Here is an 18,906-nt window from a genome sequence, read left to right on the forward strand (position 1 = left end):
ACTGTTGCACATTTTAATTTTGGACTGCCAGAAGCACGTGTAAATTAACAGAGTAAAGTAGATGAAGTAGGAAAACACAGGGTTATAAGAGTCACTATTACAATCTTGGGAAATTTCTTTTTACAAGAATTACTGTTACTTCCACTCTTACTGTTATGACAGAGCACCGCAAATCTTTTCCAGTGGGTAAAATAACAAATCTATCGATACAAATAGCATTACTGTTACTTCACAGATTGAATTACTCTGTATAATCGTGCTCTGAGGTTTCCAAAATGGATTCAAAATGATTCAATTTATTTATAGTCAACAGAACCTGGTGTATACAATTTTTAAATCATTTTAAAATAACAGTATATCTGAAGACGCATTAATTCATTCTATTTGTGTCACCCAGGCTGTGTCTGTAGTAGGTGCCAACATGAAAAATACATTAAAGAGGATAAATCCTCGTCAGTTATGGGTTCTCAGTAGGTAAAAACTGGGTCCAGCTGCCCTATATTTTCTTAATGGAAAATGTTATCTTCTAGGCACTGAGTATCAAGGTTTAATGAAGAGTTAGAAGAGGTATTTAAAGCATAAATAGTACTGTATGAAAATTGAAAGCTGTTAAACAATATTAACAACTTCAGACCCTGCAAGAAATGAAGTTTGGGACTTAATTTAATTTCTTTTAATCTTTAAATTTTTCTCTAAAAAATCCAGCTATATTTAATGAAAACTATGTCTCTGAAGTTCTCTGCTGCATTAATATCTTCTATAAAACAGTTAATGAAATGTATTCAGACATCAAGTGGATTTGTGTGTCTACTCTAAACATAAAAACTTTGATAAACTGATAAATACAAAAAGTAAAGTCAGTGAATCTCACATATACAGTATATAAAGAAAAATGAAGACTGGAGTAATATATTTCTGACATTCTGTAATAAAAAGCCGTTCACTCCCGCACATTTAAGTGAGTTTTGACAGACCTCCTTCGCTTTACCTGTTTCTTAAGAGCTACAGAGGCTTCCTGATACATGATACTACACTTTTCTTTTCCCTTCTCTGAATCTTTTGAGCATGAGCTTGATTCAAGGACACAAGAAGCTTACAAAGAAATTTGAAAGAAGCTGTGTTGTAACTATTACTGGGTTGGAAATTAGGAACCTGTATAATGTTTATTTTAAAGGGTTTGTATTAAAAGTAGATCTTCTCAAAAGGCTGTCCTGGTTCAATCGATGAATAAATCAGACAACCACATCAGTCAACCCATCAATTTCATTGTCTGTATCATAGTTCACTTGGTGGTTTTCAGATCTTAAATCCTTTTTTATTGTATGTTGGTGTTGTTTAATGACACAATACTATGCAATTTTTTTGCCATTAGGCTGAAACCTTCACCCTCTAATGCTTGCTCTTACCTGGGTGGAGATATCATTATTGTCATGAAAAAAAAAGGAACAGATGCTCACCTCTGGATAAAAGCTTTTATCCCTCCTTAAATTTTTGAGGTGTTGTGATGCTACTTTTTTCTCTTCGTACACAGCAGTTAATAAAAACAGCACAGATGGCTCTGCTGCCAAACAAACAACAACTAAGCCCCCAGTCCTACTTCCAGATCTATTCACTAATCTGTGCTGTTGGAGCTGTTTTGCGATTATTTTTGTCTGTTGGGCTGGGGCTCAGAGACTGCCAGCATTTCAATATGTGCTCAGAAAAGAGCTGCCACCTAACAGCTCCTAGGAGCTACAGCTGAGTGGCCTGACAGGGAAACACATGTGCTCTGAGCCCAAATCGACTTCTATAATCGAGACATCACAAGTTCAAATCTCGGTCGTGTCACTAGCCAACTATGACTGTGACTTACCATGCGGTAACTCACAATTGGCTCATGGCATTGGGGGTGGAGATTGGGATTAGTCAATCATGGCTCTCTCAGATCCCCGAAAAACTCTGACCCTTGCTAGTTACTGAACATTTATAATCGTGTAGTGAAGTTAGAGTGGGAAGCATTTCTTCAATTATTTCTGAATGTATTGTATGGTGTGACACACCCAGAATTGTAGCAGATATCATCTCAAATATCTCAGAGATTAACATAATGAGTATAGGAATGTTTGGGGCCCATTAGAGACATACCTGAATGGCAGAATCCTCCAAAGTTGGGGGGGTGGAGGTGTCTTAAAAAAAAGATATCTCAGAGATCTGATCTGATAGAACAATGTCATATCTGACATCAATTCTGCGAACAATCTTTGTGTCCAACAAAGGTATGCACTAACGTTATTTTCCCACACTCTTCCCCAATCACATGTCCTGCACGTACAGTATCAGGCAATATCAATCTCTCTGAGATAGAATCTGCTGCTCTACATTGAGCAAAACACAATACCACTTGACAGGAACCTTTGAGGGCATTCTGGCTCACCTTGGATTATTTTTTCAATGACTATTTATGTTATTTTAATAATATGTCCTTTGGAAGTTTTCAGACATTGCTGGAAATATTCCAGTGATTTGCTTTTCAAGTGAATGCGTTTTGTTTCCAAGTGCTATAGCTTCAATGGTTTCATACTGAACATACAATTACTTTGAACGTAAACTAATACTTAAGGTATTTCTCCGAATAGTTCCTCAGTTTTCTCTCTTTTCTATTTGCCTTGGGTTTCTTGAACATCTGCTTTTTCTTTTGTTACACTGGTCAAATGAGGTAGAGTCCTCAGCAGGGTTCCTGATTAAGACACAACCCATTATCCCCTTAGCTTTTGTCCTTTGTTTTGCCTCGTATAGTATTCACATGTGATAATACAGTGAACAGTGAACATGACCAATCGCACTGACCAGATGTTGCTGCACATTGATTGGTTGAGGCAGAGACGGTGATCACTGAAGCTTTGTACGATAAAGTGGTGAATGCATGACTTAGCATGTTAGCATGAGTTAGAGGTACATCGTAAAATGTATTACAATACTGTATATAGAGTAATTATTTTTTCCTTCCAGAACATTTTGACTTGCAAAAATATTTTTCTACAGATTCCTTGCTGTACCACTGCTGACCCTCATTTGAAGATCTCTGTTTCTCTGTGTTTCTTAGAATAATATAAACACAAAATAGTAATTTAGTGTGGATAAACCCCTGCAATTAAGAATTTAAGAAATCAAGTGAAGTTACAGTTTTAAAATAAATGCTGTCTTTTGTGTGTCACCCAGGCTTATTTAAGGTATGGAACAATCTACAATTAATATTCTTTGATTAAATACAATAATTATAAAGATTAAATGTATTAATAGGAGCCGTCACTCTGCACTTTTCCTGTGGAACATTTTGCTAGCAAATAATTCACTGTAGAATGGTTATTTTATAGTTTGTGTGATCATGCACTTTATCTGTCTTGACCTGGGTCAACTCACATCTGGAAATGGGTCACTGCCAAATCAAGTACACGGTATCCAACTTGAACAAAATTGAACTGCTGGTAATGACCCAGTTTAGACTGTCAATGTGAAAGTCCCTGCTGAAAATTACACTGCAGTACTGACTAACAGACTGCAAAAGACAATTTGTCAGTCATCCTTGTTCTTAAAGTGATTTTTTGTCTTCAGTGAAGTAAAATCCTAAGAGATCAGTGTGTTAGATATGCAGAGCAAAAATAAGAAGAGTAAGACACTGTATTTGATGTTGCTGGAAAATAAAGAAATGACCTTTCTGTCACTCCTGAGTGTGGACACTCTGGAATATACTGTACAATATGCATGTGATTTTCAGCATTTCTGTGTTTCAACATTTATGTCTCTACAAAATGCAAAAATATGTACCAATCACATTTAAAAATCTGTCAAAAGTAACTTTTAAATAGAAAAAAAACAGCTTACCATTTTTTCTTGAGAAATGTCACATTTTTGTAATGATGTGATTGTGCCGCTATGTTTAAGCTTGATTGCCAGTCCTTTTAAAATGTCAATTATGGTTTTAAGATAATTATGGCAACAGAAAATTTGAGAATAATTATGCTAGCAGCAGGGAGAAAAACAGAGAGGGGCATGAAAATGTTTTTTAAAGGATGATTTTTAAAGATGTTGTCCGGGAAAATTGGAGATGAACATTACAAACATCAGGGAGATATTCTCCACCTTTAACCCCACTCCCCTCCCCATGCCAAGAAGAAGACAAAGAAGGGCTAAATATGAGAAGCAAAAAAACACTTTTTGACCTTAGTAAATATACAGTAGTAAACATACTGTAGCTCCAGAAAAAATACTGAATCTGTTCTTTCTCGAAATTACCAGTATGACTAATATAAAATGAATGCATATATACTGTAACATTGATCCCTGTGATGAGTTATTCAAGCTATCAAAAATACAGTCTACAAAAGAGAGCAATTTTAATGTTGTTTCAACAAATATAGTAAGAAAAAAAGGATTTCAAGAAACATAAGCCTTTGTCTTTTAACTAGTTCCAGTTCAGTTCAATTGTAGTGCATTTGCAATACAGCTTCTCACGTATTATATAGCTCTTTAGAGAGAGTTTTGGATGGGTAGAAATACAAATACATTTTTTTACATTTTTAATGTATTGTCAAAGCACAAGGAAGTCATCTAGTGGATACTTTCAACACCATAGACCAGCTCTGAAGATCTTTAAAAATTATTCGTACAATATAATTTCTCACTCTCGTACGAAAAGACTTTGTCAAGCAGAAGTACAAAAATAACTTGATAAAGAAACAAACTCTTATTTTTCATAATTGTGGCTTTTTGTTGCAGCAAGTGGTGAAACATGTTTTTGGTTGTTTAATTTAACCTAGCTTATAATTGGTGAGCCTACTCTGAGAAGACACTGAATTGAATTTATCATTAGAAATAATTTTTAAAGATTTGAGCTTTTTAATTTTTTGTTGTACTTCCAGGCTCAATAAAATCAAATTATCTTTACAATTAGAGAATTATAGCACTGAAAATGTTAAGTTATTCATAGAGTGGATATCTTATGGTTTGAGTTTTGATGGCATAATTTATCTCAGCCACATTTAGTTACAGTACCTGCTAACTCTTTCATCAATATTCTGTACATGTATCACTGGATTTAGAGAAGATCATATAGATTTAGACATGATTTATTTTGCTACGTTTTCAGCATTTGGTGAACTAAAGATTCTTCCTCACTGTTCAAATGTCATTCTTGCCTGAATTGGAATCTGAAATTGTAGGGATTTTGGAATATTATTTTTTCCAAATGTCATAGTATTTTAAGAAGACTTTAAAGATGGAACCTCCTATAGTACAATATCCCAGGTCACCATTACTGGGATATTTATTAAATTAAATCCTAGTACTGTATATAAAGATATAAAGAAAAGTAATGTATATTAAAGTATATAATTTAGCTTTTAGCTAAAAAAAGGTCTAAAAGAAAAAAAAGACAGCCTTTGATTTGAAAACAGAAAGAAAAACTTTGAACACTACAAAAAGAATTATTATTGAAGGGCAGACAGCTGCACATACAGTACTGTAATACTCAAGAGGAGATTTTAAAGCAGGAGAGACGTCTTATCTTGCTCTTTATTGCAGTTGTATCATTTTGTAGAGGTAACAAAACAATATTTGCTATACAACCTGACTTTTTTTTGTTTTTTTTTTACTAGTTAAACAAAAAAAGGGTCTTTGTTTTTCTTGCTCCTGAAACAGGGGTTGGAGCTGTAAACTGGAATGGAGAGGACAGTAGTTGAAACTCATCCCCTCAATCCCATAATACTCATCTCCTCAATGAGATCTAAAAGATGAGTACTTCAATACCCAGTTCATGTCAGGCCACATCCTCCCCTCCTACACAGGGGGGGCTTTAAAGTCTCAGGAAATAAAACTTATGTCTGTTCAGATTTGGAGTGTTGCTTACCATGCACTGTTGATCTTTTTGGAAACTAGTTGCTGGTATGTCGGGGCCTATGTGAAGTGTAGAATTCAAATTTCAAAATACTATGGAAAGGTCAGCCACAAAGAAGGAAGTTACTGTTGCTGAGAGACATTGAGTTTCACCTCGCTAGACCTGGGTGTTTGTTTGCGTCTTCCCCAGGTGCAACATCGATGACAAAGTGACCCACAAGGCCTGGCTGAACCGCTCCAACATCCTCTTCACGGGAAACGACAAGTGGTCCCTAGACTATCGCGTGACACTCATCAATAACAACAAGAGTGAGTTCTCCATCCAGATCGACCGAGTCACCGTTTATGATGAAGGACCTTACACGTGCAGCTTCCAGGCCCGCGACGAGCCCCGGACGGCTCACGTCTACCTCATCGTACAAGGTCAGCGAACAGGTCAAGGGCCCGTCAGAAAATCTCCCGCTTCCTAACTTTTTGTCTTTGCAGGTGCATTTATTTCGTAACGAGAAATGTTAGAACTATTTTTCCATTTCAAATTCTGCATTGCTTCAGTGAAGGGGCATGGGTTTGGCATAGTTCACTGGGTCCTGGGTTTAGTTGTGGACAAGACTGTGTGCAGCATTTATATGCATTTGAATGGGTTTTTGCCAGGCGCACACATACACATTTGTGTATATAAAGACATTAGAGGGTAATCTGTGCCTCTAAATTGGTACTATGTGTCAGTGAGTGAGTTATAAGGTATAAGAAGACACCAGGTTGTTATGATCTGTAGGAGTTATGCTAATAGATGGAAGGAGAGATCATTATCACTTGATGAACATTAAAATCTAACTATTCTGATTGAAATATGTTTTGTTTTATAGAGATCTTGGCTGACCTCTTGCTAGAATACCACATCAGAGACCCAAAATGCATGTTAAACAAATTAGAAAGGGAAAAGAATTTGATTTGGAAACTATGAATGATTTAAACCTATTTTATATCTAACAAAGGCGGTTTTAACCTTGTATTAATATAATAAAAGATTTCAAAGAGAGGAGACAAACCAATCCCATCGTACCTGTTTGACCTGCCAATAGTTTAGCGGTGTAAGGACCTTTTCATGCCATTTCTTTAAGGATCCTGGGGAATGTGCTGGAACGGCAAGGCTGGATAACTTTTTCGATTAGCTTCCTTTAAGTCAGTGGTGCACAATTCCAGTCCTGGAGGACCACACTGATTTTCATTCCACCTCTGGTCCTAATGACATACTGGCGCTTATCATTAGCTTAACTGGACCAATTTCACCCTCTTTAAAGGCCAATAATGCAAGCTGGAGTTTGTACCTTGAGGACTGGATTTGTGCAGCTATGTTGCAAGTTAATTGATTTCCCGTTTGGTGAAATACAATATTGTATTGTTTGTATTCTGCATGTCTCTGACGCTATCTTGAGAGTTAACAGTACAAAGAGATGGTAACACTAGTAATCTGGGGTTTACTGTAAATTGTCAAATATGATTATGGTGAGTTTGCATTTATATATTTGCAAGCATACTAACAGAAAAGGTGTTTTTTTTGGCTGTGCTACATTACAATGTGAACTGTGAAGCAGACGTTGGACTCCTGTACATCAGGGATGGGCTACGCTTATTACAGTGCCTTAGCAATTTTGTTTTTTGAAAACTGTTGTTGTACATAATTGAACTAATTATGTGAAAAACCCACCTCACAGTTTTGTGGGGTGGGTAGGTATGGTAAGGTGATTCAATCAGTTTGTAGTTGAAGAGTAAATCTTCGGCATACTGTAAATGCCAAAACCTACAGTATTTCACTACAGCTCTTAAATATTGGATGTGCCCATTCCTGCTACTGTATAAATGATTATGATGTGCACTGTGCCTAGTTGTAGCAGGACTGGTTCTTTGATATTATGAGTTCAGAACTGTACTTTAGAGGTGAGTAATGGGCAGGCATGAAAATGCAGACACTGACATTCTTATTGTATAGACATTCCTTGACAATTCATTCTTGAACTTTATCATTCTAAGGCCAGTGAAGCCAATTCCCAGTACACTTTTGCCATCCATTCTTCTGTAGTTCCATAGGCACTGTACAAATATTAGAGTGTTTTTTTTACTGGTATATTTGCATTTTGTTTAATGAGGAGATCACATTACCATTATAATTGCAGCATACTGTATATTTCACCAGATTGCAAAACATTAACAATTTTGCTGTATGGCCTGCTTAAATGTTGGGTATCCCACTAGGATGAGTGTTTCCTCTAATTTTGCACTTATGGCATTCTTAAGCATCTTGCTTATCTGTCAAGAAAACTATAGTAGGAATCCTAGCTTGCCTGCTGCTAGGATTCAAAGTACTTGATGTGCTATATTTTATACCTATTAAAAATCAAAGCAAAAATATTCCTGAGCTACAGTATCTGGTTTGCGCTCTTTCTATACTTTGTACATTTTGATCTTCATTTTACAAACATCTTTTTATGTGGAGCACCTGAAACTCTCTAGAGTCTTGGATCTTGCTTTGGTTCCATCTCAGCATTTGTTTATTTATTTAGATTAATTACACGGTGCTCTCAAGCTTTAAAGGGCAAAGTTTAATTGCTTTATAAATTTCTATGCCTTTGAAAGACCTCAAAGCTGAATGTGAGGAAACAACATTGAGAAGCACATCAGCATTGCACCAATAGTGCTTTGCCAATAGGCAGAAAGCTAATGATGCAACACTAATTGCATTCCTCTGCACACTTTCTGGCTTAGGCATCCAAGATCCTTTTCAGTCTTTGGAGGAGTAGTTAATTATCATAGAGAATAACAATTTTAACATAAAGAACAACAAAGTAGAAAAAAGAGGAGTGTAACAGGATACAGCAGAGATGCATTCAGACTCAGTCAACAACATGATGCTTTTATGGCATTTATTGCAGCTTAAAGAGGGGTTGCACGCATATCAGAATAGTGAAAAACATCCCCTGCGCTTTAGATATCTTTTAAAAGCTATGCCACTGCTACCTACCATTTTTATGGTATTCATTTTCCAAAGTTAATTACAGTTGATTACAAGCAATGATACATTAATCCTTCTTCAGCACATCTTTCAGGAAATAGGTGGTGCCAGGCATTTTGTGAGATCTTTATAAACTTATTTTTGCAGAAATGGCATGTTAATTTTCTTACATAAATGTCAAATATATCACCAACAGTGCAAGAACCAAAATGTTGAAAAACACAATGTATTGTCTTCTAAGTGCAGTCTAACCATTTTCAGAAACTCATGTTGAGGGTAATTCATTTTCATCAGGGTCAGATTCATCATTTTATTTTGCATGCAAACATCTTAGCATTTTTCAATTGAATAACTGATCTTATTTTGAGTTTGCAACCATCCATCCTTCTGTAATACCTACTCTTTTCAGAGCATCAGTTGCTAATTTGTTTTCACAATTTGTATAATTTGTTTTTAAGATTCCCCCATGGAAAATGAGAACACAGTGGATAAGATCAGCTACAACCTACACAAACATTAAAACATATTGTACTAGTACTGACCTCAAAACTCTCAAATGACTGTTGCCATTTGTTGACGTTTGTCAAAACGGTCTGAAGTACAGTATTTATTGTTCAAGTGGTTTCAACCTCAGGTTTGTTAGACCTGTCGTATGATTATGATGAAATAACATATACTGTATCTGTCAGTTTTTGATGATCCTGTATAAGTACATTGAACATGAACATTACTGTGAGTCCAATAATGATTCAGATCTTTTTTATTCTTGTTTTCAGTTCCAGCAAAAATTATCAATATCTCCAAGGATATATCGGTGAATGAGGGAAGCAATGTCAACCTTTTCTGTCTGGCTATTGGTAGACCAGAGCCCACAGTGACATGGAGACACCTTAAATGTAAGTTGCCAATTAAACAAACAGAGGGAGGAAGAATTTAGTGATGCTTGGGGTTGCTGGTTCATTTTTAAGTTCATAGTAATTGCTTCACTTTTGACTCAAGTGTTTTTTACATCTCTTAAACAGCCTTCAAGGATCTACAGATCTTTACTTACTGCTACAGATCCTGAACTGTATTGGGATAAAGAGGACTTTTGCATGCAGTCCTCCAACACGCCCTCTTGTCAGAATTGTTAGGTATTTGATAATCTGTGAGTTCCATGCTGCTTTACAGGAGAGTTAGTAGGGACTAGAGGGTAAGAGCTTCTTCTATAAATGGCACTGCACACTTACAGGAGCCTGACAGATCTCCATAATTGCTGTTGCACAAAAAATCAATTTTGATTTTACAATACATTTTTTAATTTTCTTTTATGTTTTAAAAAGTTGAATTAGATTTGTAAGTGGCCTCAACCAGTTTTCTAGTTCAGGTGTGTTACCTAAAACATACTATAGGCCAATAGGAAAAAAAGATTGTCCTGTCTGTGTATGTTCATAATAAATTGATCACCTATTAGGTTGTGTAGGGTACAAACTTTTAATGGATAAGTTAAACAGAGACTGATGAATTCCTGAATGCTCAAGTTGTTAGAAACAATATGCTGTAACTAGGACTAAGTTCAGGAAGAGGTAAACTAATAGATCAATAAAAGACATCAATTAGTACTGATGATTAAAAGCTCAGTTGGAAGGAAAACCAGCCAACACAGGGATCCCAAAGGATAAGGGTTGGGATCCGCTGGCTTATTGAGTTCTTTCAATCAACAGTGGTGGTGTTCAGGCACTCAAGAGCTCATGTCCACTGGGAACCCAAAGTGCACCTTGGATTTGAATCAACTACCTTCATTCTAAAAGAGGTCAACCTGGAAACCAAGAGGAATATATTGCCTGATTTTTTAATATTGAGAAAGAAACACTTTATATGGAATAAAAAACAACATATCCCATGAAGCTAAAGGCATACACTGATTGTCAAGAGTGGGGTAGAAAGAAATGTTACCCATTGGGCTAAAACCCAAAACACATTTTGCCCAGTATCATTGATGCAAAGGAACATCAACAGATAATAGAAAAATTCAGAAAAAATAACACATCGTACATCATCTCATCTTAGTACTGAGTGACTTTACATTTAGCATAACTGAATTACAGTATTAGGAGGCCTGAAAGCACAAGAATCAGAAAAATAGGGCCAGATGGTACAGTATATACAGTATATCGTTAAAGTATATGAACGATATTGTAAAGAATTCACTGACACAAATCTTCTGGTACATGATAAAATAAGTTGAAAGCTCTGTTAAAAAGTGTTATATTCTTGTTAATTAAGTGACATTTAAGGGATAGGAAGAGGACTGTCAAAATGGAGTGGGATGCCACATGGTTCAATGTTTCAATCCATATCAATGATCTAGACCAAGACTTAATTAAAGTCCACAACATTTATTGATATCTATTTTGTATTCTTGTATTTTCAGACTTTTCCCCATCTACAGTATTACAAATGATTAAAAACATATGTTGCAAAATGGTCAAACTTTAGATGTAATGTTTTACAAGTTGCAAAGTCACATCTTCATTTCATTCAAAGTTAATACAGGAAAACTTGCTCCCTTGACTGTAAAAAAATCTTTTGTCTTTATTCATATTAACACAAACTGCCCGAAAGAAAGTATAGCCATTAATGCTAATTAGAGATAACAAAATTAAACATAGGGATTCTGCCTGAATGCCTAATTACTTTTATCAGATCCTAATCAATATTCTATTTAAAATTGCTTAGTGTGTTATTAAGGTCATTGTTCTTTTTTATGTTAGAGAAAGAAAGAGAAATTAGATTTTGTTCAATATTCAGCCCAAACTTGAATATGTATTTGTTTTTTTATTTTCTGTCTTTGGAATGTGGACTTTTACTGCATAATACTTCACAAAACAAAATTTAAAAGTCAGATGAACAGAAAAAGATGTTTGTTCTAATTAGAACAAGAAAAATATTTTGAAACTGGGTCTTTGTTCCATAAACCTCACTGTGTGGTATTTGTCTTGTTGTCATCATTCTTCACTTGACTGATCTTCAATCTTTCAGAGAGAATAACTCTGGGGTCTCCTGCCTCTGCCCAATCTATCACAGTAATAGGCACGAAATGGGATTTATGGCTTGTTGACCCCCCCATGCACACACACTGCCCAAACCATGATAGCACAGGCTAAAGAGATTTGAGCTTTACAATGTCACACTAACTGCAGCCCACTGTAATCCCACATGTGCTACACCAGGAAAACATTGGTGTTCTTTGCATCTTCACAAAAGTCAATACTGATTCTGAAGAGAAATCAATGAATGAAAAACTTTGCCTGTTTTGTTTTAAATTAGAGCAGAGGAGAGGGGATTTGGTGGTACACAATTATTTTGTAATATTCAAATCCTTCTTTAGATGTTTGACATTTACTTTCCAAAAATTTCAAAACAATACTGTAATACTGTAAATACATATTTAGAAACAGTCTAAACCATGGATGAGGAACCAATAGTTGATGATTGGTGATGTGTAGAAAAAATGCACTTCAGAAATAAGTAGCGAATCAGTGAATACCAAATCACTTTTCTTATTTTTTGAAGAAAACAATGCAGTTAAAAGCATTAATATTAAGAGCTCCAAGGTGTTTGCCAAGTAATGTTTGCAGCTTGAGTACTGTAGTCCAGACACCAGCATTTCAAATTTGGGCTATGTCATTTGGAAATAGTCCAGACTTGGTCTGCACTGAGATTGGGATTTCCCCAGTTTTGGTACAGTACTTAGCAGAGCCGTGTTAGGATGGTCTTATATTAAAATTATATTAATAAAAAACATCGCCCAAAATGTACAAAACATTACAGTGCAACACACCAAAAAACAGCATATTATAAATCAAAAACATTTTGATGTAATTAATGAGGTGGTGTGGCCAAAGTGTGGCTTCTGCGTCTTAAAGAAAAACCCAGTGAAGATTGTCATGAGAAGTCATATTTTGAAGTCACTCAAATCACTACTGGCTACTTTTTCTGTTTTTATGTGTTTATTTGCTTTTACTTTGTAAAGCATCTATGTATGTTATATTTTTATTATCAAAGTCTAAATAAATAAATCTGTTTGATCATTACAATTTAATCATAATTCTGTATACTGTATTAAGTTAAAAAATTAGAAATTCTATTAGTGTTGTACGGTATTGTGACATACAGTATCGGAGTTGTGCGTAATCATTCTGTTTAATTAAATGTTGTGTCTAGTACAGTTTGCATACTATGCAGCATAATTACTAATGGGTTCATAAACTTTTCATTTTTATTAGTAAAATAAGATTTGACTGACTACCATATTCAGCAGCTTTCTTTAAGGATTCACTGCGCCACCTGGCTATTTTACAGAGTAGTGTAGTCCTGCATCAGATTATGTGAAAAAATTAAAACGTCAAGAAATGATGCTGTCCATTTTGCCACGGCATTTGTTGCATTATACCGCCTGACATCTCACACATTTTAAGTGGCTGCATTCGGAAATTAGCTTTCTTTAGAGATTTTAATTGGGGAGTAAAATCAGGATTATTGCTAGAAGAATAATATGAATTTAATGCAAAGAAGCACAAATCTGCCTTGATTTTTTAATGTCAAGAATTATTTTATTCTACAAAAATGATCATTTGGATTTAGGATTTGTACCAATCCTTGTGACAAATAATAATAACCTGAAACATAGAAAAAAACTGAATATGGATAAGGAGGGCTCAGGCAATTTTTGAGTTAAATCAAATTTCTCTGCATTTTCATGACATTTTTTCTGCATCTTCTGGACAGTCTGAAAAAGAAGCTTGTCAAATTTGGATCATTTTTAGCCTTGCTGGGTAAAGAAGAAAACTCTTGTCCATTTCAGAGTAAACCTTTTTGGACAGAAACAAAAACCTTTTCGGTGTTGAGCTGCGAATGATGGATAATCAGAGAAAATGACAAAGAATATCCATCACTTCGAGGTGAAGAGTTCATTTTTTCTGTGTGCCTGGAGATTGTTTTTCCCTGTATATATATTTGAAGACTTTAAATATGAATGTTTGTTGTTTCTTCTTCCATGGATTACAGACAGTATTCTTTTGGTACTTTTGATTTAAATACACCAAGCAGAGGACAGAGGTTAGAGTCATTTCAGTAGACCCCTGAATGAATTTGATCATCCTTTTGACCCACCTCAGACATCCCAGTGCACAGATGATCACGTATGAAGATTGGATCTACAATTTTACATCTTTAATGTAGACTTTGATCCTCTTTATTTCATTTTCCCTATCTCCAGATATAACATCTTTGAAGAGAGCAGTGTATTACATAGTTCAAACAGACTGATTGATTAATGATTAGTTGCAGGGAAACAGAGGTATCAGAGACATCTAGTTCCCCATTTTCTGGGCTTAGAAGCTATAGCTTTTTACCTTGTTTGGATTTATTGTCTCTGGATTTGAGAACAGAATAGAGGGTCTCCTGGTTCTATGGCAATTGCATCTATATTATTTACAGGAAGTGACACTGTAGGAATGGAACTTAAATGCCATCGGTTGTTCCTGTTGCGAAGCGCCTTCATCAAAGTCTCGTGTTCCCCTTTTCCTTTCAATTTGACAAAGAATTGGGCATTGAGAGGCAGAGCATCTGAACTATGCCACCATTGACTGTACATCAAAATCAGTGGAATACTAGCAATCTGTCATCCCTATAAAAAGACAGCATATTCGCAATACCTCCATTGTGATTTATCTTATTCCTTTGAGTCTTTGGTAATTAAAATCTTATTTTAAAGAAGGAAAAACTACAAGTGTACTATAAAGCTTGAATATATTTATTGATTATCTTTACCTTCAGACTACACTTTAATTTTAAATTAATCAAAATTAAAAAAAAACAATTTGCTAAGCTACCAATTCACTTAATATGAAAATGCAGACCTGAACAGGAACATCATTAGTCTTATTTTTGATTGGGGTATTCAAAATCCTGAAATGACCTGATTAAAAAAAATAATGACATTAAATTCAACACACAGCAGAACCAGAGAACACAAATAGTAATTAAACAAGAATATATGTGGAATTAATATTAAGCTATGCTCTTGTAATGATTTCATGAAAAAAACATCCTCAAAAACTATGTTGTAGAAGTGGATTTCCTTAGATCCTCTGAGACACTGTTTGATGAGGTTTGCGAATCCCTAAGCTTTTAGCAGCTATGCAAGCAGAAAACACATTTTGACTGTTGAAACACCAGCAAAGGGGTCATGCTTTCAAGCTCATAAAAATAAAAAATTTAGAAATGTTAGAAAATGTGTCATGTTTGCATTCCTGGTAATTATATGTGAAACTAATCGCTATATAAAATTAATATCCTTACAGTATATGACACTTTTATATGTTTGCATATACAGATAAATGTCACATATACATTATGGTGTTTAAGGTTTTAATTCCCAAGTTTATTAAAAGAATAGCACATCTGCATTTTCAATGAGGTAAAGAGCTGTTTACAATGGGTTTCATATTATTGTTGCCTGCTTGGGAAACTGAACAATAGATTGAATGTTGACTTGACTTGTTGTTCTTTAGCATTTCTGTCAATTGCAGGTACCGTACCAGCTGTTTCACAGACCTCAGATTCATCTGAAATATAGAAATTGAACCCTCTTCTCTGTGCTTCTAGATGGTCTTCTGAGCGAAGGGGAGTTTTTAGACATCACTGAGATCAAGAGACAACAAGCTGAAGAATATGAGTGCATCACAAACAATGGCGTCTCTGCTCCTGACACACGCAAAGTCCGCATCACCGTCAACTGTGAGTGTCAACTGAATCTATGATTCTTTACCTTGGCTTCTTCCCTAACCATGTCAAGGAAAGAAAGCTAGTTAAAAATGTCATATACTAACCAGAAACCTGAGGGACTGTCTAGACTTTGACTGCACTCCTCATGAATGAGATTAGATGTACAGTATGTAATTGTTAAAAAAAAGTCAAAAGATCCAGATAGCATGTATAACACAAGTATGTAGATTTCTCATAAATCTCATAGTTTTTTTTTCTGGGCTGAAAAAAACATCATTCGTGATTCAAGGGACTTTTTGACAATATACTGTATTCTGTAGGTCAAAAATAAAGTGTGAAGAGATGACATAGTGTTATATTATACAGTACAACGTTACATCCTGAAAATATTCTAATGATTCTATGATTTCAGTCATACAGTAAAATGGAATAGTGGTGGAACACTCAATATTATGATTTTCATGCATTAGGTAGAGTGACTGGAGGAAGTGAGTCATGCCATCGTAGATGGGATATGACTGCTTCCTGTCAACTAGTTTGGTAAACCATTTGTTTAGTTATTGGAGGAATATGCCTGGATGATTACACCGGAACTCTCCACTCACACAAAAGAAAAAATGAGAAAAACAGATCTGACAAAGAAACTTTGGTGTGATGACAGCAGTGATCTAGGCTTGGAGTGCTGTTATTTAGCATTCTGAACTACCTTCTCTGAGTAATCAATTTTGGGCTCCATTTCTGAGTGAACACTCAATGCTTGGAAGCAGAGTCTTGGATGCATTGATCCAAGGTCTGGTTCTTTCCCTTAAATTGATTTTTGACAGGTGTCTGGAAAAAATCACTGTAAAAAGCAATGTTTAAATGAGATACATATTTTCTTTGACAGATCTGACCCTATTACAATTCATATCTACCCTCCTCTATAGAAAAAAAGCAAGAGTTTGGTGCCTTATTCACTATGCCAGTTTTTCCCAACTTGCAACTTGAATATAAAACCCACAAATGTAGCTTTTGCTTTTCAATTTGCTAACCTAAAAAGATAGGTCATAAACGTGCCAGTAATATTAGGACATCCTTTTTGGAAATGAGACAGACAATAGGACTAATGATTGCTATAAACAGAGAACAGAGGATGTATAATGTCCCACCCATCCATTTTCAATAACCTCTAAGGGTCAAAGTGAAGTTCTGTCTAATACACATTGAAGAGGTCCAATTCATAGCAGACACACACACATTCGCACATTCACACAAATACGATGACAAATCAGAGAAGCCAGTTAAGCTGGACACCATGTGCTTGGAACATTACAAGGAAACCAAAAGAAAACCCAAGAAGCCACATGAACATGGAAACCCCAGTCATGACGTAATCCAGGCTACAACTGAATTCATAACCCAGAAAATATGAAGGAGCAGCACTGTCATATGGCTATTTCATCCACTATATAATGAGTCCTCCCACAGTATTAAGATGAATTGTGACCAATCAAAATATTAATTCAAATTTATTGAATTAAGAGCATAAAGAAAAGGTAAGTAGATAAGTAGTTCAGGTATGAGGTGTTTAACCAAGATAGACCAAGAGGTATATGCTGTAAGGGGTCATTTTAACAATTCCATGCAATTTATACACATTACATGCCTGTCCTGCACTGTCCTATTATGATTTCCATACGGTTTGTGTGACTGTGTGTTGCTTCAACACATTATTACAGAATTATATTATCCAGAAACTACTGATAGATTTCCCCTATTATGTCCCAGTGCAAGATGTCTTTGCCTCTGTCTCCCTTAGACCCCCCAGTCATCACAGATGTGAAGAACATGCCTGCTCAGCTGGGGAAGACAGCTATTCTGCGGTGCGAGGCCATGTCTGTGCCTACTGCTAGCTTTGAGTGGTACAAGGATGAGAAAAGGTAAGACACAATGATACACACTTGACGTATCTAGATTTCCTGGCAATTTAGGAATTGTCCTGAGCTAGATAGATACCTACTGTATATACTGTATATCAAAATGGAAAGCCAACATTACCAAATGCGTATATTGAAGCAGTGCTCACTCTTGGCAATTTTGTGGATCGTTATAGCTTTTAGGGTAGCATGGAAGGGCCGAAGGTTCAGAAAAGAGCTGTAAAAGGAGTACTTTTCTGACAATTTGTCATTGGGTCAGAGTATAGTACTGTAGTTGTACCTTTTTTCCCTTGCTGACTAAATGTACCAAAAAGGAGTGTAAAACACTAAGCTTAACATGTTTTTGAACAAAATATTAAATTGTAAATTTAGAATGTAGGTAATGAGGAATCTTAGAGTTTTAAGAGCCCTGTTTTAATTGCACAAAAACAAAGTTGTTTCTGGATGGAAGCCTATGCCTTCAAGCCGCGGACATGGGTCTAGGGGTTACTCTGGGTGTCCGTCTTCCAATGCAGAGCCCTGGGCTTCAGAGGCACGAGGTTTAAATAATATACGGTGAAATCAGGGACAGGTGTAAGGGAAAATGAATCCAAAACACAAAAGGGTCAGAGCGCCCTCTAGGGGAGGGATGGCAATTGTGACAATTTGCTTACAATTTTATTAAGAAATTTGAGGCACTGCTTTCTAACCTTGGATCTATTTAGTTATTGTGCTGAATTGTAAAACTAAGCAAAAGTCTGGCATTGTAATACCATCTGAGCAACAAATGTTATGCTTTTAATGCTGTATATAGTGGTAACGTTGGCATCACATTCGTAGCACGAGTTGATAAATTGCTTTTCTTTAATGCTAATTTGCATGACTGCATATTGAACTTTGAAGTCCAGACCTCACCTGTTCCAGTCCGAACTATGCCTTTAATGTACAATTTATTTGGTATTTGCATTATTGTTATGGGTTTCGTTAATATCAGACTTTTATATTCAAATGGTGTAAAGATTTATTTTCTTCAAATGCCTTCATCTTACGAGATGCAGAAAAACCCCTCTTAATGATTATCTGCTAATAAGAGATTGTTTAACTTTTTCAGGCTTATGGAGCATGACAGCAACATGAAAATTCAGAATGAGAAGACACGCTCACTGCTCATGTTCACCAATGTGACAGCAAAGCACTTTGGGAATTACACCTGCTTTGCCTCCAACAGACTGGGCTCCTCTAACTCCAGCATGCTCTTGTTCAGTGAGTGACACAGTACAATATGGCTTTTGCAAATCACAGCCACATAATGTATAAGGGAACAACTGAAGTATAATCGACTTTTTTTAAAGGTTTTGT

General features: G+C 35.7%; 1 protein-coding gene across 1 annotated transcript in view; it reads left to right on the forward strand.

Annotated features, from left to right (window-relative positions):
• The window catches only part of iglon5 (IgLON family member 5), a 199,561-nt gene that overhangs the window by 170,621 nt on the left and 10,034 nt on the right, over positions 1-18,906 (forward strand). Inside the window, exons 3-7 of the mRNA XM_015336582.2 lie at positions 6,062-6,294; positions 9,658-9,777; positions 15,533-15,664; positions 17,451-17,571; positions 18,659-18,810. Coding sequence (XP_015192068.2) covers positions 6,062-6,294; positions 9,658-9,777; positions 15,533-15,664; positions 17,451-17,571; positions 18,659-18,810 — 758 coding nt within the window. The remainder of the gene's footprint in view (positions 1-6,061; positions 6,295-9,657; positions 9,778-15,532; positions 15,665-17,450; positions 17,572-18,658; positions 18,811-18,906) is intronic.

The sequence above is a fragment of the Lepisosteus oculatus genome, chromosome 27, assembly GCF_040954835.1.
Source record: "Lepisosteus oculatus isolate fLepOcu1 chromosome 27, fLepOcu1.hap2, whole genome shotgun sequence".
NCBI lineage: Eukaryota > Metazoa > Chordata > Actinopteri > Semionotiformes > Lepisosteidae > Lepisosteus > Lepisosteus oculatus.